Source organism: Lampris incognitus, chromosome 14 (genome assembly GCF_029633865.1).
Source record: "Lampris incognitus isolate fLamInc1 chromosome 14, fLamInc1.hap2, whole genome shotgun sequence".
NCBI classification, from domain to species: domain Eukaryota; kingdom Metazoa; phylum Chordata; class Actinopteri; order Lampriformes; family Lampridae; genus Lampris; species Lampris incognitus.
The window spans coordinates 17,955,740-17,982,851 of record NC_079224.1 but is presented as its reverse complement, the minus strand read 5'-3'; the positions used below and the strand labels follow the sequence as shown (position 1 = coordinate 17,982,851).

General features: G+C 42.8%; 3 protein-coding genes across 3 annotated transcripts; all 3 read left to right on the top strand.

Moving 5' to 3' along the window:
• The first annotated feature begins 87 nt into the window (after positions 1-87).
• LOC130123549 (mucolipin-3-like) lies at positions 88-8,871 on the top strand. Its single transcript, XM_056292749.1, has 13 exons — positions 88-333; positions 1,945-2,185; positions 2,314-2,481; positions 2,672-2,825; positions 3,680-3,752; positions 3,828-3,924; positions 4,123-4,222; positions 4,887-4,999; positions 7,187-7,336; positions 7,505-7,606; positions 7,703-7,825; positions 8,020-8,226; positions 8,397-8,871. Exons 2-13 carry the CDS (start codon positions 1,958-1,960, stop codon positions 8,535-8,537), a joined length of 1,656 nt encoding a protein of 551 aa, XP_056148724.1. The 5' UTR covers positions 88-333; positions 1,945-1,957; the 3' UTR covers positions 8,538-8,871.
• Positions 8,872-9,138: 267 nt separating this feature from the next.
• ssx2ipa (synovial sarcoma, X breakpoint 2 interacting protein a) lies at positions 9,139-22,244 on the top strand. Its single transcript, XM_056292573.1, has 14 exons — positions 9,139-9,442; positions 10,320-10,469; positions 10,676-10,842; positions 11,024-11,233; positions 11,492-11,602; positions 11,727-11,862; positions 12,197-12,272; positions 12,375-12,552; positions 13,208-13,352; positions 15,363-15,499; positions 16,150-16,323; positions 16,454-16,571; positions 21,215-21,368; positions 21,608-22,244. Exons 2-14 carry the CDS (start codon positions 10,427-10,429, stop codon positions 21,750-21,752), a joined length of 1,794 nt encoding a protein of 597 aa, XP_056148548.1. The 5' UTR covers positions 9,139-9,442; positions 10,320-10,426; the 3' UTR covers positions 21,753-22,244.
• Positions 22,245-22,358: 114 nt separating this feature from the next.
• Positions 22,359-26,909, top strand: LOC130123422 (guanine nucleotide-binding protein G(I)/G(S)/G(O) subunit gamma-5-like). The gene is made up of 3 exons (XM_056292574.1): positions 22,359-22,537; positions 23,221-23,363; positions 25,992-26,909. The coding sequence occupies exons 1-2, from the start codon at positions 22,457-22,459 to the stop codon at positions 23,344-23,346; spliced, it is 207 nt and encodes a 68-aa protein (XP_056148549.1). The 5' UTR covers positions 22,359-22,456; the 3' UTR covers positions 23,347-23,363; positions 25,992-26,909.
• Positions 26,910-27,112: the final 203 nt, after the last annotated feature.

The following is a 27,112-nucleotide window of genomic DNA, read 5'->3' as shown; positions in this document are numbered from 1 at the left end:
AAAAACGGAACCTGATTTTCTTTTAAAGGCTTCTGCTAAACAGTATTTGTTTGGATCAGGTCATGATGAAATCCGTCTCACGCCTCAGAAGCCTGTTTTCTTCCCTTTGTGTCATATCTCTTGTCTGACATGAAAATGGGAGCTATGTCAAACTCATTCAGGAACTTTTGTTTTGGAAACAGTGAGAAAGCGGACGATGACGGGCAGGGCGGACGGTGGTGATGGGTGGTGTGACTGGCCTGGCTGATGTGCAGAGGGTGCAGCAGCTCTGCAGACTCATATCAGCTCCAACAGCGGCAACACACAACCCTGGTGAGAGCCCCTCGTTGACAGGTAACTCCTTTTTAATTCGTTTATATCTTCCCAGTACTTTGTAGTCTTGCTCCATGTATTTCAAATTCCAACGTGAAAAAAAAATCCAGGTTAAATGTGGCGTTATTTGTGATAAGGGGGAAACAACAACACCATAACATATCGATACTTGTAGCTTTATGTATTGTTGTTAGAGTGGTTTTGTTGTGAGCAGATTTGAGAGGAACAATTTGACCAAGGACTACACATTTTGAAGTGTTTAACAGGAAGTTTAGCTGTGGAATTTTAAACCAATGTCGCCCCACTGTTGTACTGCCATTACAGCTGTTACTAGAGAGTCAGTTTAGTTATAATGAATTTACAAAGGGGGCTATAATGACATGATATGGGAGGCTACATAACTGTCTCTCTGCAGGACTGCACTTTTCTTTTAGTAAAATTTAATTGAATAACGTGTAAATCTTACAGAGAAGACAAGGTGTCAGTAGTCCATATATGCAGGAGAACCAGTTTGATAAACATCAGAATGATTGACGTAAATTCTTTCACTGAGCGCTTTCTGTCTTCCTCGAGCGAACACTTCTGAGGTATATGTAGTTTTCACATGAAAAGAAGCAATGGTGAAGTTCACTTCACTTTTACATCTATTTCAGCATCTCTGATATATTCTTTGCACCGTTGCACTTTATCACCTCTTATTTCGCCCGTATATGTCAACCCTTGCGTATATATGTCTGGAGATTGTTGTGTTGTAGTGTTGTTGTTCTATGTAAAGTACACTGTGAGGGCTGTGAAACCGGAGTCACATTCCATGTTTGTGCAAACCTACATGGCCAATAAACATGAGTCTGATAGATGTCATAGAACTCAAATTACATGAAAACTGACATATGCAAATGTACATTATAGTATTTACTTGATTATATATACATAGTGAAATTACAATCATATTTTCTGAGTGCTAAAATGCAGTCCAGGACATCTGCATGTGAATGTGTTTTTACTTTAAAAGTACAATATGATCCAGTGGACAATGGCTTTTTGCATTCCATAAGGGTATCCCATTCTACCCTATTCTATTCTATGCTATTCTACTCTGATGTCTGACATAATTTACACGCTGTATCTGAACAAGTGGTGGGCCATATGGAAAATGTTATCACAATAATCATAGGGGATTTTACACAATATCGGTATCACCACATCTGCTTCCATATGCAAAAATAACATATTTAAGAAATCAACTGAGGTTCATCACATTAAACTGTTCAATAGGAGGGCGTCTGGGTAGCATAGTGGTCTATTCTGATGCCTACCAACACAGGGATCGCCAGTTCGAATCCCCTTTTTAACTCCAGCAGCGACCGGGACAGCTCGGAAGAGTGGGGTAAATGGCCAAGTACAATTGGGGAGAAAAAAAAAGGACTTCGATAGTGTAAAGTATGATATCAAAACAAAACTACTTTTCGGATCATATTCCCTTTTATATTTCAGACCTCATTTTGTGAGAAATCCTGGGTAATGCATCTTCGTTATCATTAATTTAGATAACAAAACCGTATCGCGATTCAACAATATCCGAATGTCAACCCATCGAAAGGCGAGAAATGATCATGTTGACTTATTGCCCAGGCCTGATCTAAGGATGGAGGACATTGAGGCCCTGGTAGCTCCCAGGCAAGAGGAGCGACCCGTGAATGGCCCTTGCAGATGGAAGCCTCCCCCTCAGCGTGCCGAGTCTCAGGTGGTGGAGGACTTCAGGAGGAGGCTCAAGTACTTCTTCATGAATCCCTGTGAGAAACACAGAGCCAGGGGCCGCAAACCATGGAAACTAATGTTACAGATACTGAAGATTGCGATTATCACGATACAGGTAACTTACACTTACACTTCTTTTCTCACGGATAATTTGACACAATCTTGTAAAACTACCCAATGCTCACCTCAGAGACGTACCTATTTTTGTGTCATGTACATGTCTGTGTTTTTTTTCTACCTCAGTTAGTCTCTTTCGGCCTGAGCAATGAGATGATGGTCACCTTCAAAGAGGAAAATCTGATGACATTCAGACATCTGTTTCTCAAAGGTTACAAGGACCAAACCATGGGGAGATACGCACTGTACACAAAAGCAGATGTCTATGAACACATCCACTACATCATCAAACGGGTATTACAAATTTTCGACTTGGATCAGTTGACGTTCTCAAGACTTCTTGCCACAAGCCTCGATACGTTCATTCTTGCTTGACAGACACATTGTCGTACATACAGACTGCACATTTCTTCATTGTTGCCGCACGATGATGAGAAGTCAAAATTGCACTTCACTTATCTCCTCATGCCTATTTTTTTTTCAGTACATCAATCTCCAAAATCTGACAGCTGGCAATCATGCATATGAGAGGATTGACGGGGTGTACACCCCTTTGTCTCTCTGTCAAAAGTGCTACAGGAACTGCAGCATCTACCCCGGCAATGACACCTTCAACATCAATCCACAAACCGAAGAAGGTACAAAAGAGCTAAATTACACATGTCAACATTCATCAAATTTATCCATCAAGTGTGTTGCCTCCAGGGGCATCCGGCTAGCGTAGCGGGATCGCCCGTTCAAATCCCTATGTTACCTTTGGCTTAGTCGGGCATCCCTACAGATACAATTGGCCGTGTCTGCTGGTGGGAAGCCAGATTTGGGTATGTGTCCTGGTTGCTGCACTAGCACCTCCTCTGATCAGTTGGGGCAGGCACCTGTTCGGGGGGGGGGGACTGGGGGAATAGCGTGATCCTCCCACATGCTACGTCCTCCTGGCAAAACTCCTCACTGTCAGGTGAAAAGAAGCAACTGGCGACTCCACGTGTATCGGAGGAGGCATGTGGTAGTGTGCAGCTCTCCCTGGATCAGCAAAGGTGGTGGAGCAGAGACCGGGACGGCTCGGAAGAGTGGGGTAATTGGCCATGTACGAATAGGGAGAAGGGTGGGGGGGGGGTGTTGCCTCCAGTTTGTTTTGCAGACACGTGGTTTGTTATCTCATACAGTTTGTTATGCTACAGTAAACAAGCCACCAGTTATTTTGAACAGTTACCCAGAACAGACGTTACCATTGTACATGTACCATAGCTGAACTGGTGCTAATGGAAAGTTTGCCCTAAGTGCACCACTGTAACCACCTCTACTGTATTCCCATTGTTGAAGTAGATTTTTGTTATTTATGGAAGATGATTCATGGTGTAGATGGAAAATGATCCCAATGTGGATTTACTTGTGACTTTGCAAAATGAGGAACCTTAACCTGGGAATATGTCTGTATGAAGAGTAAAGAGTAGAATGGAACAGCTTGTGAATGGGTTTTTTTCTCTCTTTACAGACTGTATTTCCATATACCCTGTGCAGTCATTTGATATTGACAGACACCTGAACTTCTCGCTAGATTTCAAAAGGTGACCTTATCTGAGCACACTGGTTTCATCTATGTTAAGCGAGTACTGCCTACTAATGAAGGTTTGTATGACTAGGCTGCTATCGGTGAACATCTACCTTGTTCTGAAAGCCATCAATCTGCAGACTGTACGTCACCATGAGCTGCCGGACTGTTATGACTTCCATATATTGGTAGGTGGCCTGAGTCAGAAACCCCAACACATGCATCCTCACTCTCCCAGCCATTCAAAATATGTTGTTTGTCCAATGACTAAAGCATGATGTAGACAATAGAATGTCCCCAAGCTAAAATAACCACCTGAAGTCGATTGTGTTCAAACTTGCATTATGGTTCAACTCCACCAAAAATGTTTGCTTGTTCCCATACAGATAAGGTTTGACAACCGCGCCCATAGTGGAAGGATAAAGGTTGATGTGGAAAATGATGTTAGAATTTACGAGTGCAAAGACTGGAACGTGACAGGCACTTGTAAGTACTGCATCATCAAACAAGTTGCCCCCCCCCCTTTTTGTCCCCAATTGTGTCCAGCCAATTACCCCACTCTTCCGAGCAGTCCCGGTCGCTGCTCCACCCCCTCTGCCGATCCGGGGAGGGCTGCAGACTACCACATGCCTCCTCCGATACATGTGGAGTCGCCAGCTGCTTCTTTTCACCTGACAGTGAGGAGTTTCACCAAGGGAACGTAGCACGTGAGAGGATCACGCTATCCCCCCCGAACAGGCACCCCGACCGACCAGAAGAGGCGCTAGTGCAGCGAGCAGGACACATACCCACATCCGGCTTGACACGGCCTGTCTGTAGGGACGCCCGACCAAGCCGGCAGTAACATGGGGATTCAAACCGCCGATCCCCGTGTTGGTAGGCAATGGAATTGACTGCCATGCCACCCGGACACTCCTTCAAACAAGTTAATTTCAAATTGCTTACTTTCAATCATGCAGAGGCACCCAATCAACTAAAACAAAACAAATACTCACTGCGGCTTTAACTGTTTTTAAGTCAGGGTATACTGTCAACATCCCGTAACCCGTGGTATCCAGATGTTATGTGTTTAAGTGTGTGAATCTGCTGCTCCAAAAGTGGCATTACTGCAGTAGCAAACCTTGAACATGTGGCTTTGGGTGTCTCATAGCAGGAAAGAATGACCATCTCCTCCTGCTGTGTGATTCTCTGGTCATCATCGCCTGCTTCACCTCTCTCATCCTGTGCACAAGATCTGTCGTTAATGGAATCCAACTCCAGTTTGTAAGTTGTTAAGAGCAAATGAAAGTACGGTTATCGTTATCTGGGATGGAATTTCAGGATTGTGGCACAAGGCTGCCATTCAGGCAATGGCCGGGGCTTCGGTTTTCAATAGTGCACACGCATACGATAAACACACAAATATGCACACAAACGAACTACCACCTCAGATAATGATTTTCAGTTTTCATCCACATGTAGACCATCTGAACATCCACATAAAATTGTCTTTCTGTAGTATGATTATCTCTATACAATACATTGTGCGAAATGTAGAACTCGTTTCATTTCAGTTTCAAACTTAATTCTCTCATAAATTTACTTTGCAGCAACATTCAGAATGTTGAGAACATGATACAGATGGTTAGTAAAGATTATATTAAATTTATATAAGATGGGGGCATCCGGGTAGCGTAGTGGTCTATTCCGTTGCCTACCAACACAGGGATTGCCAGTTCAAATCCCCATGTTACCTCCAGCTTGGTTGGGTGTCCCTACAGGCACAATTGACTGTGTCTGCGGGTGGGAAGCCAGATGTGGGTATGTGTCCTGGTCACTGCACTAGTGCCTCCTCTGATCAGTCAGGGTGTCTGTTCAGGGGGTAGGGGGAACTGGGGGGAATAGCGTGATCCTCCCATGCGCTATGTCCCCCTGGTGAAACTCCTCACTGTCAGGTGAAAAGAAGCGGCTGGCGACTCCACATGTATCAGAGGAGGCATGTGGTAGTCTGCAGCCCTCTCCGGATCAGCAGAGGGGGTGGAGCAGTGACCAGGATGGCTCGGAAGAGTGGGGTAATTGGACGGGTACAATTGGGGAGAAAAAGGGGGGGAAAGCCACAAAAAAAATATATATATATGTGTGAAATCACCACTACATTCATATATCTACTCATATATTTTCGGAATGTGTGTGTGTGGTGTTAGTGTGTGTGTGTGTTAGTTAGTGTAGATAGCGGGACCGAAAACTAAAGCATTTATGATCCTAATTATTTTTGGAGGTGGTAGGTATTGTCTCAGAGAGTACGGGAAAAATCCCAGAAAATTAAAATTATGCATAATTATGCATCTTCTTCTTCTCCTTTCGGCTTATTCCCTGTTTCCCAGGGGTCGCCACAGCGGAATCGACAGTTTCCATCTGTACCCTGTGAGGGCACAACACCGATGGCGGACTTGTCAATCCGCATAATGATCTGGCAAAATTTTACGTCGGATGCCCTTCCTGACACAACCACTAACCCTATGGACGTGCATAATTATGCATAATTATGCATAAATATGCCAAATATGCATTTTTCTAAAAATGGCTAAAAACCACTTTTCTCGGCATTTCGGATGATTCTGAGCACCTTTGATTTTTTCACCTATATAAAAAAAATTTCTGGGACTTAGAAATGTTTTGGCATTATGCAAAATATATATGCATTTTTGCAAATATGCACTTATGATCCTAATTTTTTTTTGGAGGTGGTAGGTATTGTTCCAGAGAGGACCAGAAAAATAGCAGAAAATTAAAATATAATTATAATAATTATGCATAATTATGCAAAATATGCATTTTCTAAAAATGGCTTAAAACCACTTTTCTCGGCATTTCAGATGATTCTGAGCATTTGGGGGGAGGGAGTTGGAGTGGGGGGGTAAACCACTTTTCTTGGCATTTCAGATGATTCTGAGCATTTGGGGGGAGGGAGTTGGAGTGGGGGGGTTTAGGGGCAGGGGGAAGGCGGTTAGCTGGCAGGATGAAGAGGAGGGAGATTTAGATGGGTGGATAATCAAACCGCTACATTGTAGCGGGGTTCTTATAGTATATATAGATAGATAGATAGATAGATAGATAGATAGATAGATAGATAGATAGATAGATAGATAGATAGATAGATAGATAGATAGATAGATAGATAGATAGATAGATAGATAGATAGATAGATATGAAATCACTACAATATATTATCATACAGACAAACATTAGTTGATAAAAAGGGCAAGGAGTCAATGACACAATTCAAGCAAAGTACACTACGTTACATAAAAATGACCAGTAAGCTATTTAATTGCAGTATGGGTAAATGAGTACCTACCTATTTTTGCAACTACACTGCTATTTGAGGCATTGGCCTCCTTTTCGGGATGCTCACTATTTTCTTGTGATTTTTGTGTCACTACTCATTCCTTTTGTATTTCTCTCATTCAGGAGTACAGTATATTCTTCCATGTGTACTACAATAAAATCGTGTCCTGGTCAGATCGCATGGAGTTCGTGAATGGCTGGTACATCCTTATCATTGTGAGCGACACACTGACAATTGCTGGGTCGGCCCTCAAAATAGGGATACAAACGAAGGTTTGATATGTTAACATTCACTATTGAGGAAATCTGTTTTCCTTAGGCATCTCAGGGACAACTGAGTTAAGAAAGACAATGAAAAATCCTTTTTGCCCCACACTCTGAGATGTTTGGCAGATTTTACAAGCTTCAATTGTCTGATTTTACCTTATATTTCCTTTACAGTACATGATGAACTATGATGTTTGTAGTATCTTGCTGGGGACGGCCACCATGCTAGTCTGGGTCGGGGTCATTCGTTACCTTGGCTTCTTCAAGAAATATAATGTAAGAACCTCTACAAAATTACCACTTGTTTTTTGGGTGATACAAAACACCAACCAATAAAAATTGAAGGAAAAAAAATCCTTGTTTGCTTTCTAGATCCTAATACTAACATTGAGGGCAGCATTTCCAAATGTGATCCGATTTTGCTGTTGTGCTGCCATGATCTACCTGGGATACTGTTTCTGTGGTTGGATCGTGCTCGGGCCTTACCATGCCAAAGTATGTAAAACTTATCATAATCACGTCTACCATGTGAAATGCAACATAATGCTATTTCACTAGTCTGTGCATTAGTGATTGATAGATTCTATGCAGTATACAATTACATACAGTTTGTAGTTTGCTTGTAGGTTCTGGCACAGGATCTGTTTCACTGTAGTTCCGCTGTTGTCATCAAAACAATTGTATTTCAGTTCCGAACTCTGGACAAGGTGACAGAGTGCCTCTTCTCACTTGTCAATGGGGACGACATGTTTGCAACATTTCAAAAGATGAGGGAGAAGAGCTACATGGTGTGGCTTTTCAGCAGACTCTACCTCTACTCCTTCATCTCCCTCTTTGTCTACATGGTGCTCAGCCTGTTCATTGCTCTCATCACGGACACCTATGAGACCATCAAGGTTGGCTTGGCATCTGAATTACCAGCACCCATGTCATCAGTAGTTCAGTTGAAACCACCTGCATGTTTTGCATTTGACACAACGACGTTTAACATGCATTTGATGTCTGTGATATTATTCTTGCTATTGAATTTACATAGTTTAAGTGTTTTGTACTCTTCATCCCCTAGCAACACCAGCAAGACAAGTTGCCGGTGTCCCAGCTCCATGCTTTTATAGCGGAGTGCAGTGACCAGCCTGACTCTGGGAGGTACAAGACTGATGAAGAGCCAGCCTCCTGCTGCTTCTCTCGCTGTTGCTGCTTTGGATAAATCCTATGACAGTTCAATCCTCTCAGGGGAGTGTGAGAAAAACTGGCGTCGTTGCAAGTGGAGGCAGGGGGGTTGACATTATGTGACTGAATGATACCCCAGTACAACAAAGTCCAGAGTATTTGAACAGATTTGCCTGTACACTATATAACATAAATTCTTTCAATGTTGTCTATAAATGTTTACCATGGAATGTTCCTCTGGTCTGCCCATAGAATGTAATTGATGCTCTATTTCATGGATAACGGACTTAATGTTCGTTAATTGTATTTCAGTTTATTGCGTTAATAAACGCAGAATATTTGCTATTTTTTAATAAATGCAACGTCCACTATCAGACAAACGAGACACTGAAAGAGCGCTTATGGGTTTACTTCTCCTGCACCGAGGAGGTCAAACTCTCGAGGTAGTAACAAGATGAATATTCTACCTGCTGCTGTAACACCTGACCCTTTCTAATTTGCATAATTGACGAGGGCCAAGCTCATATCCAATCAGGAGTCAGATACTTGGTTGCCAGACAACGCAGCCTCCAATGACAGCGGTGTTTGGTTCGGAGCCGGTACAAAAAAAATAGATTTCAAAACAATCAGATGCTAACGCTGTGCCGCATACAAGTTAAATCAGGTGAACTCAGACAGCTTTGTCACTGACAAGACTAAGCGGCTCCACCTGGCTCGGCTTTTTTTGTGTATTTCAAATAAGTAATTCCATTTGTTGTTTTGTACATTTTTATTTTTTTGGAAGTTGGTCTCTTTTGGAGTGGACCCTATCGCCCCGAGTCATTCCCGTGTGAGTAACATCTAGCACGTAACTAGGTGAGGTTAAATTTTTCTCACTTTAGCTAACAGTCGGAACTTTAGCAGTAAAATCCACATTTCCGCGACGTTTCCAGAACGAATCAGGTAAGTTACTATAAACCGAATCTGCTGACTGTACTGTGCTAATACGCCGACTTTAAGGTGATACTGGCAGTAAAATTCAATTTTTTAAGCTAGTTAGCTATCTTATCAACGTAACATGCGTTGCATTTATGCTACGCTTGTCCATGTTGATTTCGTGTCATTAACATGTTCTATAGCGGCAGCAAACGGCAGCAATGGGGGCGAAAAACACGTGCTTCAGACACACAAGTGTCAGCATATCAGGGCTGTGTTGGACGAGTGTCATCAAAAGATACGAGTCAAACGCCCTCTGGAGTTATCGATTAAGACGCCGGAGTGGGTTGTTTAAGGCGTTGACATGTTGAAACATTCTGAGACGGACTGCTTGCATGTCAGACGCAAAGCACCATTTCTTTCAACCTACTTTGGCCAATCAATGAATAAAGCAGTACGGTTTCACATACATTTTTCATCAATGGGATAATAGTTATGATTCTATTCGAAATCTGTAACGTGACAGTTTTCTATAATGGTATATAACAGTACTTTGGGAGTGGCAATTGTGGAAATGTAGTTCAGCTTGTTGCACCAGGTCAGGTAAAGATCATATTATTGTCCCATAAGATTATACGCAGTACAAGAAATGTTTTTGACTGCTCATGTGCATATGAAATGGATTCCCATACCTTTTTTTTATGTGTGGGTTTTGCAAGCCATTTAGCTTGGGCCTGGAAGATTCTTACTACCCTACAATTTAGCTGCTAGTAGCCAATATGGAAGCCCTATTCAATGACGCGTCAACCCCCACTGGCTCACAGTGGATGTTTAATCCTGCCTTGGTGAAAAGTCGACCAGATTATCTCTTGCTTGTCTGTCATGCCTTGATGCTCTATTTCAGGGCTCTGTTCCAATGGGAACAGCATCCGATCTGTCTCTTGGAAATTAATCCTCTCATCCAGCCCAACAAAACCAATGACCTCGCCAGTGTCCTGACCTTGTGAAGATATGGGAGACTGGAGGATAGCCACACCTACAGAGACATCTTTGGGTAATTGGCTATACATGTTCAGTGGTTCAAGAATAGAAAGGCCCATGGGCCAAAACTTTTGGGGACCTGCTAAAGATGGCCTATATTTGTGTTCTCATTTTAGAGCTGTAACCTGATTCAAGCTTCTCAGCATAGAAAAGGCAGTTGTAACACAGTTTCTCTCTCTTGTCTCTCTCTCGCTCTCCCGTTCGGTCGTTCTCTCTCAGGAAACCATGAGATCTCCAGCATTTCACAAGTGACAGAGTCTCCCTCCAGGCAGAACACCTTTGGGCTGATGTACCCCTCTTCACCTCTCTCTAAAAGTTCATTCATTGTCTTGAGTGCCTTCTGTACAGAGGACAACATTCCACAGTGTATTTCATACATTGATAAGGTAAGTCTGTCTTAGGTTAACATGTTTATAGATGCATGCAATTGCAGTGTAGTCTCCTTTTACATACAGTAAGATAGATTTGATTATGAATCTATATCTATGCATCTCTAAATGCCCAGTGTGGGTATCTAATCATTCAGAAATGATCTGCTAACATCACAAGTGCATATTCTCTTCCTAGGAGATTGCTTCCCTGGGTCTCTCCTCCACATGTATTAAGGCCAGCTCAGCAGAGGGAGCCAGCCTAAGCACGGTGCCAGCTCTGAATGCCATGTACCTGCTGCTGCAGGAGCACCGACGCAGTCAGCGCTACCTAGAGCAGCTAGAGAAAGAGCAGCTAAAGAGCTCCAGCACCTTGGAACACCTGCAGATCAGCAACTCCAGACTGAAGGTATGCCAGACAGGATGTCTGTCTCGGCCTTTATGCTAACCTGCTAATATTTCTGCACCAGTGTGCTTTACGTATCTTGTCCCATTGCAGCATATTTCTTCTAGAATGCATCCTTGGGTGTCAGGGAATTAACTTGAAATTAGTTTCTTAGATAATATATGGTTTATGCACACATCTTGTCCAAGATGAATGCATAAATACAGCAGGTCCTGTTTGTATGCTCTGCTGTGATAATAGGATTTTGTGTTTTTGTCCCAGGATCAGTTGGAATTGTTCAAGAGGGAGAAATCAGGTCTGTACGAGACAGAAAGGCAGCTACAACTCAAAATTAAGACTTTGCAGAGTTGTCTAAAAACAGAAAAGGAAGAGGTAAAAAGTCATTTCAACTGGTGAACACAAGTTATTACAATTTCTTTGTGTGTGTGTATATGTGTCTGCGCATGAACACAGACGCACCTGCATTTGACCAACTTTGTTTGACCATCCTGAATAGGTACATAAACTCCAAAGTATCATCTCCAGCCGTGCCTCTCAGTACAACCACGATGCCAAAAGGAAAGAAAGGGAGTGCACAAAGCTCAAAGAGCGCCTAAGCCAGCTGCTGGTTGACAAAAAAGACAAGAAACTAGGTAAACATGCTTACCAATCAAAATTTGCTTTTGAGTCCAAATAGGCTAACACCTAAAAGAAATTTGACTTGCAGGGTTACTCCCATGGGTCACATTAAACATAGCACAACAATAAAATCATCTAACTGGTTTATTAAAAAGCTGAGTAAATGAGTAAGATTGAGAAGAAATTGGATTGAAAATTTAGGAAATAGGGATATCAGCAGTGATATGTATATACTCCCCTTATAGCTGTAAAAAATGCATTGCATTCACTTCTGTATCCTCAATGTAATTTGTCATGTGGTGTGACATGATGTGTTGTCATTTCGCTCTTCCTTTGATTCCCGTCTAGCTATTGAAGTTCTGAACTATCTGGGACGTTCTGATGGCAAAAGAAGCCAATGGAGGACAGCAAGATTGGGAGCCAGGTAAATTGCCTGGAAAAAAGCATGAAATCTGATGTTTGTGCAACTGTTATCTTGCTAGCATCCCAGAATGCACAATGTTCATGCGCTCTGTGTTTTTGAAAGTCATGAGGGCGAGATGTACAAGTCCCTCCTTAATGACTACGAGTCACGTCAGAGGTCCCTGTTGCTGGAGAATGCTGAACTGAAGAAAGTCCTCCAGCAGATGAAGAGGGAGATGATATCTATTTTGAGTCCACACCAGCCCTGCTCCAGAGGAACCCTAGTTGACAGCCTTGAGCAGGTTTTTATTTTCTTTATATCTGATCACTGTATTATAAATAAAAGTTAACTGGACTGCTTTAGTTTATGCTACTGTAGTTTGTTGACCTCTGTGCCATACTTGCTTGGTAATGTGAAAAGGAAATGACGGTAAGAGCAGGATGAGTTAAATTCATAGGGAGCTGGGACTGTTGGAGACTGTTGAAAAACTGCACAGTTTCATCCACCAGTTTTCTCTGGCTGTTGTTTCAGTCAAAGTGCAAATGTAGCAGAACCCCAGACAGTAGGCTTGTTAATGCTGATGGGTTTCCAAGCTCTAGCTGGCTTTGTCCTCTGGACATTTTGGAGACTATTACTGTTCAGCCTGTTCTTTGATGTAAAATGGTCATAACATTAGATTACAAACATTATGTTGATGTAAAAAAAGTGATATGTTTTACACTCACAGCCCTGACACTAAACAATAAACAAGTGTGAATCATGGTTCCTTATTGCAAAATGACTTAAACCATAAGAAACCTAGAGTCCTGTGTTAAGTTAATGGGTAATTTAAACTTGACCAAGTTTAATCAGGCTTATGGCCTTCGCATCCTGCATACACACGTGGCATTTAACAAGACTGTCTCATTGACATGAATGTGAAAAGTCTTCCTTTACTCCCTTCCTGCTGTGGTCAGGCTGGCTCAGATGGGGAAGAGGAGAAAGGTGAGTGTACCAGGATCCTGGACCAGTCCTGTGAGCATGCCAGGGAGCAGCTCACTAACAGCATCCGCCAGCAATGGAGGAGACTGAAGAGCCACATGGAGAAATTAGACAGCCAAGGTATAGCAACACTGTCACAAGCTCTACTATTCTCTTAAAAAAAAAAAAAAAAAAAACTTAATTGGACTGCATTTTAAAAAATAAAGCAATCATTGATGAGGCAATTTATAATCCTTGACAACCAATTTATGCTCTTATCAATGTTCTTGTAATATAAGCGACTGACAGTGAATTTATTAAATTGAGAGCACAATATAGCTTCTGTTTGAGCCAGCGTTTACTACCAGGAGAGACTTTTGAGCTCCAAATTCTTACTTTTCCTCAATTTTTTTTTTTTTATTCATGTGTGGACACGGTGGTGCAGTGGTTAGCGCGGTCGCCTCACAGTAAGAAGGTCCTGGGTTCGAGCCCCGGGGTAGTCCATCCTTGGGGGTTGTCCCGGGTCGTCCTGTGTGGGATTTGCATGTTCTCCCCATGTCTGTGTGGGTTTCCTCCGGGGGCTCCGGTTTCCTCCCACAGTCCAAAGACATGTAGGTCAGGTGAATCAGCCGTACTAAATTGTCCCTAGGTATGAATGTGTGTGTGTGTGTGGGTGTGTGTGTGTGTGTATGCCCTGTGATGGCCACGCAGCCTGTCCAGGATGTTTCCCCACCTGCCGCATCCCTGAGAGCAGGATAAGTGGTTCGGAAAATGGATGGATTGATGTGTGGACACAAAAAAAATTTGATTTGGGCCAAGTGAAGTTAGACTTCTGTGTATTTTTTTTCTTGGTCACTCTCCATGGCACAGACCTTCAGGATTGTATTGGTACAATTAATTTTCCTTCACTGACTAATCACTATTGCCACAGTGATAACTGTGGTCCAATGAGATTAGGGAAATGCCTGTGACACATGGTGTACTAGTGGGATCATGGTTATGTCAGAATGTCTTGATGCATGCTCAATAATCCAGGTAAGGAAATCCCAGAAAGTTGAATCAGTTGATCTGGACACAACGTTTATTGGGAGAAACATTTCATCACTCATCTAAGTGACTTCATTAGTCTCAACTGACTGCAGGTATCCCACCCATATGAACAATACCGTTGCATAATGACCGCAACCAACGATGGGTTTCATATGCAAATTGCCATGACCATTAACTAGAGCTACAATGGCAATGTGTACCATTCAGAGAATTGGGGAATGGTTGCAATTACAGTATTGTAAGATGGAGACAGATGTACTGTTAGCCTCCCTACCCCACCCCCTCGGTTTAGGGATGGTCCTTCCCTCTTCACATAGATGGCCTTTTTGACTCCTGTTCAAAATGGCGTTTCTCTCTATCAAGGATGTGCACATCCTCATCTTTGAAAGAGTGGCCACTGGCCTGTAGATGGGTATAGACTGTGTGTGGAGTTCTGGCCTGACGCATTCGCTCTTCTGTGTTGTGCCATCCACTTCGCCAGTCTGTTCGGTTTCCCCAATATACAAATCACGGCAATCCTCCTGGCACTTAACAGCGTACACTATATTGCTCTTTTTGCCAGGGCACCCGATCCTTGGGGTGGACCAATTTCTGGTGCAGCTTGTATTGGGATTTGAAAGCAACTGAGACGCAGTGTTTGGAAAATACGCGTCTCTACTGTTCCGACACTCCCGCCACATACGGAATCGCCACTGGTTAACCGCTAAGCATAAACCAGTGGTGATTCCGTATCTTTCAAGGATGAGGATGGGGCTATGTCAGAAGTTAGTAGGTGTAAAAAGTGACATGGATGGAAGTTGGTGGAAAACTAGCTAAGTCACTGATTTTAGAAGGGAGATGCCTCTATTCTACCTAAGCACGAGAGCACATATTGCTGGTGGAAAAAGCTGAGTATGATCATAAAACATCAATTCCTGTTCATTTGCACATGCCAATTGTTTTAGGATGGATGTCTCTTGGCACTGACCTCAGATGTGGGTCACTTTCAAAAATGGATGTGAACAATGAAACAAAGAAAATCTGAATTGTGCATTAAGGCCAGCAATAGACTGTTTATGAGCTATATATACTATATATATGTATATGTTTTAATTTCTCAAGCGTCTCTAGTGCAGACCCAACAACAGTCGGCTGAAGAAGTGGTGCCTAGGGAGCTCCATGAGGAGGAAATGGAGAGGATGAAGCTTGAAGTTCAGCAGTGCAAAGACTTCATTCACACCCAGCAGGAGCTCCTCCAGGTCAGTGCATGCATAGTTGATTGTCTGCCCCTGCAAGAGCAGCCTCCCCCCCACACACAGACTCCTATTGTCTTGTTGTTGGCCTGCTGTGCTGCTTTGCAATGTCCAATTTTAACATTCGGCTTTTGCTACAATCTATATTCACAACCTTAATAAAATGTAGAACTTAACAAGATCAAGTGTAAGACTTTTAATGTCATACCTTGTATATCATAGTTTGAGATATGGTTGTAATGCTAACAACTGTAAAACAAGACTTGTAAGATTTCTAGTTGAGTAGTTGTACTCAAATGTGCTGTCTTTATATAATATGATTACCTTTTTTAATGCAAAGCATATGAATTTAAATTTTATAAGGACAAGTTTATATGCAAATAGGGTTCACAGTGAAGCCTGCAACAAGTAGTCGTATACATACAAGGACCAGAAAGTGCTAGTTGACTATATCAGAGAGGGAGTCATTACCTTCATATAGTGCAAACAAAAATCTGGTCATTATATGCAGAATACTTATATACACAGGGCTACACTATCATATCTGCATACAAATGTCATTGCAGTTGTAGCAAATGAGTCATTTGTTTTTCAACATCACCTGTTGTTCTTTCATAAGTGATGATGGCAGTGTGTGCGTCTGTCTACCTGAATAGCAGCATTTCAACTTTTCCTTTGATGATGAGACAGCAGCTCTTCTCAATGACTGCTACATGCTGGAAGAGAAAGAGCGACTGAAGGAGGAGTGGAGGCTCTTTGGGGAACAGAAGAGAAACTTTGAGTGGGAAAGGAAGAACTTCACGGAAGCAGCTATCCGTCTGTGTCGTGAGGTACTTTAGTGTGATATTGTGTTACAGTGATTTTGTTGTCTGTATGGTGAATGTTGAGAGCAACCTCAGGAGCTAAGACCTTGTTTAAATGCCGTAGCTACATTACGGTCATTTCTTTTGTGTTTCACAGAAGGCTGCCTTTGAGGAGGACCGGGCTGCCTGGCTCAAGAATCAGTTCTTGGATAAGTCTCCCTTTGTGGACCGCAAGAGACATTCCTTGTCTGACTCCCAAAGTGCCTTATCAATCAGTAAGTCATGATTCCCACTCTGAATTTTGCATGTAAAGCAGTGTGTCCATCCTTAGGCTATTATAAAAAAATGTTTGAAGTGGGGTTTTTTTAATGAAAAAACATGCATTACACACATCTTTCTTTTTTTAACTATTTACACAGATATATACTTAATCAATAGAACAAGAAGAAAACACAAGATACAAGACATTCAACTAAAATTTAAAACACAGATAGGCAAGACAGAAAAATAGTGAGGTAACCTGTAGGCATGGCTTATAGCCTACAAGCCCCCCATCAAATCAAAAGAAATCCAATTCAAAAACCACAGATCAACAAGACGGTATAATAATAATAATAATAATAATAAATCAATCTTATGTAGCGCTTTTCTAATACTCAAAGTCGCTTTACAATAAACAGGGTGAAACAAGACAACAGATAAACATAACACAGACATACAGGGGTGGATGGGAAGGGGGGCTACGAGAGGGAGAAGCGGCAGCCACACACGACGCCAGCAGTACTCTCCGACTTAGCCAGATACAAAAGGGAAAGAAAAACAAACATCATAAATCACATAAATCACAGATGAAGTCTGAAGAGGTGAGTCCCGACCAATGACCTGAATGTGGGTAGCCCGCAGTAGTGTCCGATGTGCTTGGGGAGGGAGTTGAGGGAGGGGGCAGGTCGAGTGCTCAGTCCCCAGCCTGCCCCAGACCAGGGGTGGCTGAGCGGACGGGGGGCATGAGAAGGCAGTGGAGAAAAGGTGTGTCTTGAGACGGGATTGGAAGAGTGGGAGGGATTCGGAGTCTCTGATGATTTGGGGAAGTGAGTTCCAGAGCTTGGGAGCTGCTCTGGAGAAGGCTCGGTCACCAAAGCCACGGAGGTTGGACCTGGGGGTAGAGAGAAGGGAGGCTGAGGTGGATCTGAAGGACCGAGAGGGTTGGTAGGGGGAGAGGAGATCGGTGAGGTACGGGGGAGCCAGTTTGTGAAGGGCTTTATGAGTAAGAACCAGGATTTTGTAATTGACCTAGTTGGAGATGGGTAGCCAGTGGAGTTCTTTTAGGACTGGGGTGATGTGGTGCCAGGATTGGGTGAAAGTTAAAAGTCGGGCGGATGCGTTCTGGACCAATTGGAGTCTCTCAAGGCGGGAGGAGATGAAGGCATGGATCAGTATCTCAGTAGCAGGGCGTGTGAGAGAGGATCTTATTTTTGCAATGTTGCAAAGGTGGTAGAAGGAGGATTTGACCATTTGGCAGATATGTGGCTCAAGGGAGAGGGTGGGCTCAAGGATCACACCAAGGTTGCGTGCCTGGGGTGAAGGGGAGACAGTAGTGCCATCGATGGTGAGTGCAAGGTTGTTGATTTGGCTGAGAGTGGACTTTGAGCCAATGAAGAGGAGTTCGGTTTTGTCACTGTTGAGTTTGAGAAGGTTTTGCTGCATCCAGGCTTTAATTGCAGACAGACAAGAGTCGATGTGAGAGAGAGGTGGATTGTGAGGGGATTTGGTGCTGAGGTATATCTGGGTGTCATCAGCATAACAGTAGAAGTCCAAGTTGAAATGGCGGAGAATCTGACCAAGAGGGAGGATGTAGATGATGAAAAGGAGTGGGCCGAGTACAGAACCTTGGGGAACACCGTCTGTGACTGTGGATGGAACAGAGGAGTGGTTGTGAAGTGTGACCTGTTGGAGCGGTAGGACTGGAGCCAGCTGAGTACGGTGCCTTCAATACCGACATCTTTCAATCTGGTGAGCAGGATGTTGTGGCTCACAGTATCGAAGGCTGCACTCAGGTTGATGAGAATGTTAAGGGCTCCAGTATCAGCAGAGGTGAGGAGGTCATTAAGTACTTTAAGGAGTGCAGTTTCAGTGCTGTGGAGTGGGCGAACACCGGACTGGAGGGGTTCAAGTAGGTTGTTGGAGTGTAAGTAGGTTTGGAGTTGTATGGTGACAATGCGTTCCAGGGTTTTAAAGAGGAAGGGGAGATTGGAAATTGGCTGGTAGTGGTTGAGGCAGGATGGATCAAGACCCGGTTTCTTGAGAATTGGGGTGACAGCTGCAGTTTTGTAGGCAGAGAGGACAACTCCATGGGACAGTGAGGAATTGAAAAGGTTGGTGAGGTATGAGCATAGGGCAGGGAGGCATTTCTTCAGTAGGGGGGAGGGGATCAAGGGAGCAGTTTGGGGATTTTGATGAGCTGATGAGTTAAGAGATAGTGGTAGGGGCAACTGGAACAAACCGGGAGAGGTGGTGATCAGGGGGAGGGGTAGGGAGGTCAAGAGGAATGGGGAGAAGAGGGGCCGGAGCAGGTGCTGCCGACTCAGGTGCAGGGGACAGTGATTTGTTGATAGCGGCGATTCTGTCTGCCAAAAATTGGAGAAATGGGTTGCATTGTTCAGTGGTAGAGTTGGAGAGGGCATCGGTACGGGGCTTGAGGAGGTTGTTTACAGTGGAGAAGAGGGTGCGGGGGTTACGGTTGGAATCATTAATGATGGTGGAAAAATAGGTAGACTTGGCGGCGGTGAGGGCATCTTTGTAGGCAGAGAGGTGGAGGTTGTGGGCTTCTTGATGTACAGTAAGAGATGTTTTCTTGATGAGTTGTTCCAGATGGCAGGCAGTCTGTTTCATTGTGCGGAGCTCAGGTGTGAACCAGGGTGCAGACGTGTTGAAGGAGACTGTTTTTGTTTTGAGAGGGGCCAGTGTGTTGAGGGAGGTAGACAAGAGTGGCGTTGAGGTGATTGGTGAGATCATCAGGTGAGGTAGAGGCTGGTTCCAGGGGGAGAGCAGAGGAGAGCAGATCAGAGAGTTGGAGGGGGTCAATAGATTTAGTATTGCGGAATGTTATTTCTCTGAGGAGGTGTGGCCGAGGCGTTGGGGATGGAATAGTGAACTGAATGAGATTATGGTCTGACTGAGGAAATGGGGATGAATGGATGTTGTGTACCGGTAGATTGACAGAGCAGACCAGGTCAAGGATATGGCCTTTGACATGGGTGGGGAAAGTGACGTGCTGGGTGAGGTTGAAATTGTCCAATAGAGTGATGAATTCTGATGCAAACTTTCACATGGGTAAATCAATAGTGCAGTAACCTCCAGGCTTTTGCATGGCTTCCATCCCACAGGCCCCCCACCAAATCAAAGTAATAAAATATTAACACACATATAGACAAGACAAAAAATAATGAGGGAACCTGTACTGCACTGTTGTACTGTCTTGTCAATAGGCTGTGGCATGGCTTCCAGCCTACAGACCCCTCCACCAAATCAAGGAAATCAAACAGAAAATATATATATACCATCCCCAGTCTTACCCCACACACACCATTTAACCAAAATCTAACATCACCCTCCCTTTTCCCCTCAATCACAATAAAAGTGCTCCCCTCCACAATACCCCAATAAACTCTTCTTCCCTGACATAACTATACAACATATTTACATCTCTTTCCATTATACGGTTAAAAACATTTTCATTGTGTTCATCAAAAATCATTGTGTTTGAAGTTATTGGATTCAGCCCGTAATACTTATTTTTAGCCTATCTCCACCCAATCATATTTTGAAAAAGGTAGGGGAAATCAAGAGGGTAGTGATGTAGTAGAACAGCTTGTCCCAGCTTCTCACAAGTCTATCCAGAGAGTTTTCTTGGCCAACACCAGTGTGTCCCCTTACTACTCGGCTCATATTCTATTGGTCAGACATGCTAGAACCCATATGTGTCGGCTACCCAATATGAGGTGTGCATGTCTTCAGTGCTAATAATATATGACGTAAGCAGACCGGTGAATTTGATTTTAATGGAAGAAAGAGAAAACACACATTTTCTCCCTCAAAGCCTCCATGTGATGAGGTCTCGTAAGTTGAATTTACCACCAGGGCAGTCAGTTCTGTCACCCTAGGGAAAACCAACATATTTTCAGCTCAAATTTAATTTAAGGTTTACTACCTCTTTTAAATAGTTTTCCCATATTCAAATAGACAGGCTGTCTTCAGTTTTAATAACTAACCTTGTGGGGTCCACCTTGGTCTTGATTCTTTTCACCATGTACATGCTGAAACATTAATGAACATTACCTTCAAGCTGCCATGAGGAGTTTTGTTGGCTTTGCATACCCTTGTGTACAAAAGCAATAGTATTTCACAGAAGAATGACTTCATTGTCACAGATCTATGTTCACCCTTTGATAGCTTGTTCATTTGATTTTAAAGAGATGAGGGATTGATGTAGTGGTGTTTTTAAAAAAAGGAAAAAAAGGTGTTTGCCAAATACACTGTAATCAGGTAATATATCTTGATTATAATAATTGTTAAAGGTAATTGCATTTTGACTATGTAAATTGTGGCTATGCATCCTGTCAGTGTGCCATAAATAGTTTAATCATATTTTGCCAGGAATCATCTGGTTTCAGATCAGTCATTTGATTGTTGGTCATATAGAGGAATAATTTTTATCTTAAGACAAATAATCAATGAAAAACTCCTCTTGGCAGCTTTAAAAAAAACTGTTTTCTGATAAACAGCTTTTAGAAATTAACAAACTTTACCTCCTCAGATCAATAAAAACAAGTGATCTAGTACAGCATGTATCGTGTACAGCTATGACATTGACGAAAAGGTCAACGTTTTTAACAATAATTTGTTTTCTCTATCATTGTAGGAAGTGAGCCAGAGATGAGGGTGTCCTCTGCTTCAGCTCACATGCCAAAATCATCACCATACACTACGTTCTCCACTCTTAAAGCTGCCCGCAGTGCTGGTGTGCCATCCACAGCAGAGTTTTCCCGTGCACTCAACCTCATGCCAGACAGCAGGTACACAGGCAGTAGGTACACTTGCAGTCACTCGTTATTTTCTCTTCGTCATCTGGGTTGATGAAGAGAAGGGGGGGGGTTAAAGTCTAAGGGCAATATGTATGATGGGCAAGTTCTTTTTTGTTGTTTTTTCCCTCCCATGAGTGAGAGTTGAGCCTGGCAATGTTGGTGTAATGCTCTAGCCATTGAACTACCCTGAACCACCCCACTCACAGTTAAACCCTGATTCTTCTTTTCAGTTACTCCAGGCACTCAACGCGAGGGAGCTGGCAGGAATCTAGCGCTGTCCAAGCGGGAGATACTATGGTCAAGTCAAAGCACAGAATCCAGTGTGGAGACTTGAGTATCTTTTCTCTGGGTGAAGATGAAAACAGCCTCACTTGAGGATGGTCTCGTGCCATTTTTGCAGACTCCACTTTTACAAATTTGGATGACAATCTATGATCGAATGCCATCAGCACTGCCTCAGGATGCCACAGATGATCAGTGTGTGTGTGTGTAATTTTTGCAATATCAATTAAACATGGACATATGTGGCTCATTCATTATCCTTAATATGCAAGAGTGCACTTTAATGTATACCAATGCCAATTTTTTGTGTGTTTTTTTTTCTTTGTAGGCAAAGGATCATTTGGGGGATGTTATGTTATTTAAGTCACCCAAACGCTAATTTTAATAGAATGGAGGTCAGAACACTCCTTTTTTACGTTTATTTAAGATCTTTGATGTTTGAGTAGTTTTTAGTTTCCAAAATCAACTTGAATGTTTACACAGTCCTTCCTCTGTATGTGTCGGTATTAATGTTATTTCAACGAAAGCTCAAAAAAGTTACATCAGATGAACAACAACCTGCAACAGTGCAATAAAGATGTTTTTATGGAACCGTTGTCTTTTTCTTCCTCTTTCGCCCGAGTTTGCTGCCCACTAGTGCGGATTAAAAAAGGTGCAGTCACAAACGCAAAGGAACCGGAATCCGGATGTCATCATCTTTTGCCTAAATTGCCTTTGTCTCCGCATCCACACAAGTAGCCAAGCACGCCCTGTTGAGTTTCCGAGAAAAAACAACAAAAAAAAGCCGCACGGCGAAAATGTCGGGTCACTCCAACCTGGTGGCTATGAAGAAAGTTGTGCAGCAGCTCCGCTTTGAGGCAAGCATCAACAGAGTGAAGGTACGGCTTCATCGTTGACTTTAATGATTTGCAGAGACCCCTCCCTTAAAGCCTGCCCGCTAACGACGCTAGCCCGGCTCGGCGGCCCGCGGTGGGGGTGCCGGAGCCTGTACCGCCGGCCAGAGGCTGCGGGGCTTTCTCTTCAAAACAGTGGCAGCGGCTCCCGGGACCGCAGGGCCGGTTTACAGCGTTTCGAGCTGGCCAGGCTCGATCTGTGCCGTACAAGTCGGCTAGCTTACCACCAAAGGCTGACCGTTTCGGTTGGCTAATGGCTGGGAGGCGTTTTTTTTTTGTTGACGCCGTTTGTTTCTTTATCCACTTCCTCTCGGCGGCCACAGACGGGGAAAACGAGACAAGGAACCATGTGAACGCACCGGTGTCTATTTGACGTGGAGGGAATCTGGTGTCGGGATACTTTTTGATTCCTCGTCGAAATGTAGTAACGGCGCAAATTGAGCGTTAACCTGAACCACCGTTTGCGCATGCGCGGCAATACTGAGTGGGTAGTACGAATGACATGGGAAAAGACTAGCGACAAGGCAGGCGGGCAGAGACTAGTGCATTTTTGAATCCGGTTGTCTCGTGTTAACTAATTAAAATGCTAAAAAGTGGCTTACAGTGTGTCAGTGTTTGTCACCAGCATCTTGGTTGATTTTTGTTATTTGTGTAATGTATGACGAAAGGTGTCCCAAGCAGCTGCGGACCTCCAGCAGTTCTGTATGCAGAACGCCATGCAGGATCCTCTCCTGACCGGTGTGTCCTCCAGCACCAACCCCTTCAGACCACAGAAGGTGTGCTCCTTCTTGTGAAACCACTGCTTTCATTGGTGAGTAGATGGACCTGTTGATGAACACTCTCTTTCTCCAGCTTTTTTGAATAAAAAGGTAATGAAATGGACTTGTTTTAGTGTTAGAGAACTCTTAACAGTCTTACTGTGAGTGGCTTAGGCTAGACTTGCTTTTAATGAAAGTGGAGGCTCTCTAAACACGCCTGTTGTCCCTTTTTACAGTGTACCTACTTTAGAGCCAACGTTTAAAAAAAAAAGCAAAATTGTTGCTTATCACATCTATTAGGTATACTTAAGCGACAGTTTTATAGCTGCCCATATTAGACTTCATTATGCCACACCTATCAGAGGAAATATACCTGGTTATTCGTGCCATATATTAATTGATACAAATTAATATAAACAGTTTTGTGATTATAAATGGTGATGGATATGCCAATTACAAGAAGGGCACCCTTATGCTATAGCAGACACTTCTTGAACTGAATAAGACGTTGTGTTTGCAAATTTGCCCTTTTTTAAGCACTTTTTTAATATATATATTATGCTAGCTAGCATCATGGAAGCTAGCTTGAAGTGGGACATGTAATGTTTTCAGCTTTTGTTGTGTTCTATTGGGGAAAAAATGAGACTATTGGATTCTTGCAAAAGTAAAAGCGAGTAGGATTTGCTTTTCTAATGCTCATCTAGAGGCTCATTGTTGTATGTAATGCAATGTCAGACTGCTCTGTGTCATTTTTCATTTCATTTGTACAGTCATCTTTGAGAGGCTCCCAGTCAAGTAAATATTGTTCTCATGGTTGATTAATGCATTTTTCATCTTGCAATGACTTCAGGAAGTACACAGCAATAATGGTTAAAAAAATAAACCCTGTTTTCCAACATCAGATAGCAACAAATAGCTTCAGAAAACTCCTTAATCAAAGCCTATGGAAATTTTAAAGCGGACCTTCTGAAGGTTATGCCCACAGTCTACAGCTAATCAGCTTAGATGTGAAAATGGGAAGGTTGTCGAGATGTTTACTTATTCAATTCTGGTCAACCTACACACAAACTGCCTTGCAGAATACTGACTGGTCACCATGAGTAGCTTTTTTTTTTAAATTTACTTCTTATTTTTTTCCCTTTTCTCCCAATTTAGTGGCCAATCGATCCCTATTCTAGTTCAAACACCCACCCTTGTACTGCATGCATTCGCCAACTGCATCTCTCCGGCCGGCAGTCTCGAAGGAGACGCCTCGCCACTTCCGTGACAAGGCGAATCCAGGCCGAACCACTGCTTTTTCCGACACACAACGAGACGCATTCATGTGACGAACACAAGCCGACTCCACCCCCCTCCCGAAGACAGCGTTACCAATTATTGCTGCTTCATCGAGTCCGGCCATAGTCGGATCTGACGAGACCGGGGCGCGAACCCCGGTCCCCAGTGGGCAACTGCATTGACACAAAGCCGATGCTTAGACCGCTACACCACCGCGGACCCACCATGAGTAGCTTTGAAGACAAACGGAGAGGTTTGCCCATATCTACGGTTATTTGAGTATGTGTAGCGATTATATAGACACCCAGGAATCACTGAATTAATGGAAGGAAGAGATAGTGAGGACAATGGTGGGAAGCCGGATGATGAAAAAACTCACCCCACTTTCAGTTGAGTTCAGAAAAAAAATATGAAATGGCTTGGCATCATAACATGTTTGCACTTAGCAGTACAACGATTTGTGGACACAACAGAATCCAAAGAGTTGTTTGAATTATATGTTCCATAGAGGGGTTAGTTTGGATTGCTTCGATTTGTATACATGACATGCTGTATGATTAAGATCTTAACTAGTGATTCTTCTTGCACACTTATTCAAAAGCTGCAAATCTTGAGTATTAACTTGACACCCATGGTGATACTGGTAATTGATCTGGTAATTAATCCTTGTACCCCTTCAAAACCCAGAGATCAGCTCAAAACAAGTAACCGCAACCCCCATGACCTCCTCAATTTTAACCCTTCAAAACGATGCATTTCTCACTGTAGTGACAGATGAGGGTATATCTCTAAAACCAAAATGGTCTAATGGCTATTTCGGTTTAAAGTAAATGGGACCATTTTTGACAGGTTTGGCCAAAAAACGATTTATAGCCTTTTTCTGACCTTGACCTTGACCAAATTACCTCCAAATTTTAACCAGGTCATCTGGGAACCATTGCCCACTCTTCCTGAAAATAACATTTGCTACATCCTAACCGATAGTCTGTGGGTCGGAGTAATGAAACAGTCACCAGTGCTGTAGTCTCGGCACCTTCCCAAATTTTGAACCCGAGTTTTTACCGTCGATGTTAATTCTATGTTTGTTTAGATCCTCGATAAGTTTGGTCTGCTGTAATACAAAATTCAATTCTTGAAATTTGCTGCTTATATTTTCTTTGCCTATATTTGGCTGCTAATGCAAAGACATTAAATTTACAGTGTTTCTCACAAAGTCCCACCCAAAAATAACCAATAAAATGAGCAGATACAAAAGCATTGATGATTTGGATGTTTGTGGACCGTTGACTTATGCCAGGAATAGAAAATACAGTATTTTTGACATGTTAAATCAATTCTGAAGCTTTCAATACCATATGTCTAATCTCCACACGGTCCATTTATTTTATTTCCTTGCTCCTTAGGCCTTCATATTGATGCTACAGGGAAACATGGACCTCAACACTGCTCTTCACGCCAAGCCATCTACACTGCCACAGGATCTGAGTCTGGACCACGTTGGAATCATGTCCGAAAGATATCCATCTATTTTCAACCACAGTAGAGGAAAGGAGACTGTTTTATTTTTCATGGCACAGTGTGATTTTCAAGTAAATTATTGTGCCTTTTCTATGGTTATATTTTAGTCATCACTGTTGTTGACCTTTTTGTATTTAATGATTAAAATACATTATGATTCCCAAGTTCTAGCTGACTGACATTTTCTTTTCCTTGTGGTCCCATCAGTAAACTGTTGGACAACAAAGTGTGAATTGTATTAATGTCTATGGAAATTTGAGATTGTTTTGGTAACTGGTTTACAAAAGCAACTGATTTTAAAACAATTTACATAAAGTGATGTGGAGCAAATGGGTGCTCTTTAAATCCCTGGTCTTCATGTTGGTGTTGAGGTAGCGTTCCTGACTTCATAGGCCGGAAAGTTGGGTCGCCCATTGGAAGGGGGAAAAGAAACTTGTAGTGCTGCAAAACAGTTCTGCCCAAATGTGGTTAATTTGGGATTTGGATGACCTGGGGGGGAAAAAACATACTTTTCATTCCTTTATATAAATATAATTTTGTCTACATTTGATGGATCTTAACAGAGTTTGATGACTTATAATTTGTTGTATTTTGTAGTGACAGTGGCGGGGGGGGCCTGGGAATTAGGTTGTATAATCACTTATCAAGATGTTAGGATACATACTTGGGATAAGGGGAAGTGGCATAAGCATAAATAGGACCTGATGTTTAATTTGATTTTACGTATCATGAAATAATGGAGTATGCTCTTTGTGTTGGTGGAAAGCCCCGTTTTTAACTACTTAAAGGTTCTTGGCACAAAAGTAGTCTGATAATCTTGATTTCATCTTCTTCTGAAGTTTCTCTTTAACAATAAGAGAGACCCAGTGGTGTTCCCATTTGACCCAGTCATGAAAATACTGCAGGAATACAACTGAGTGCTGTTGTTTGTTTTTTTTAACATAATCATCTCTCACTACATCATATCTCCAAAAGTGATATGTTCATATCCAAAACTGTGCCCACT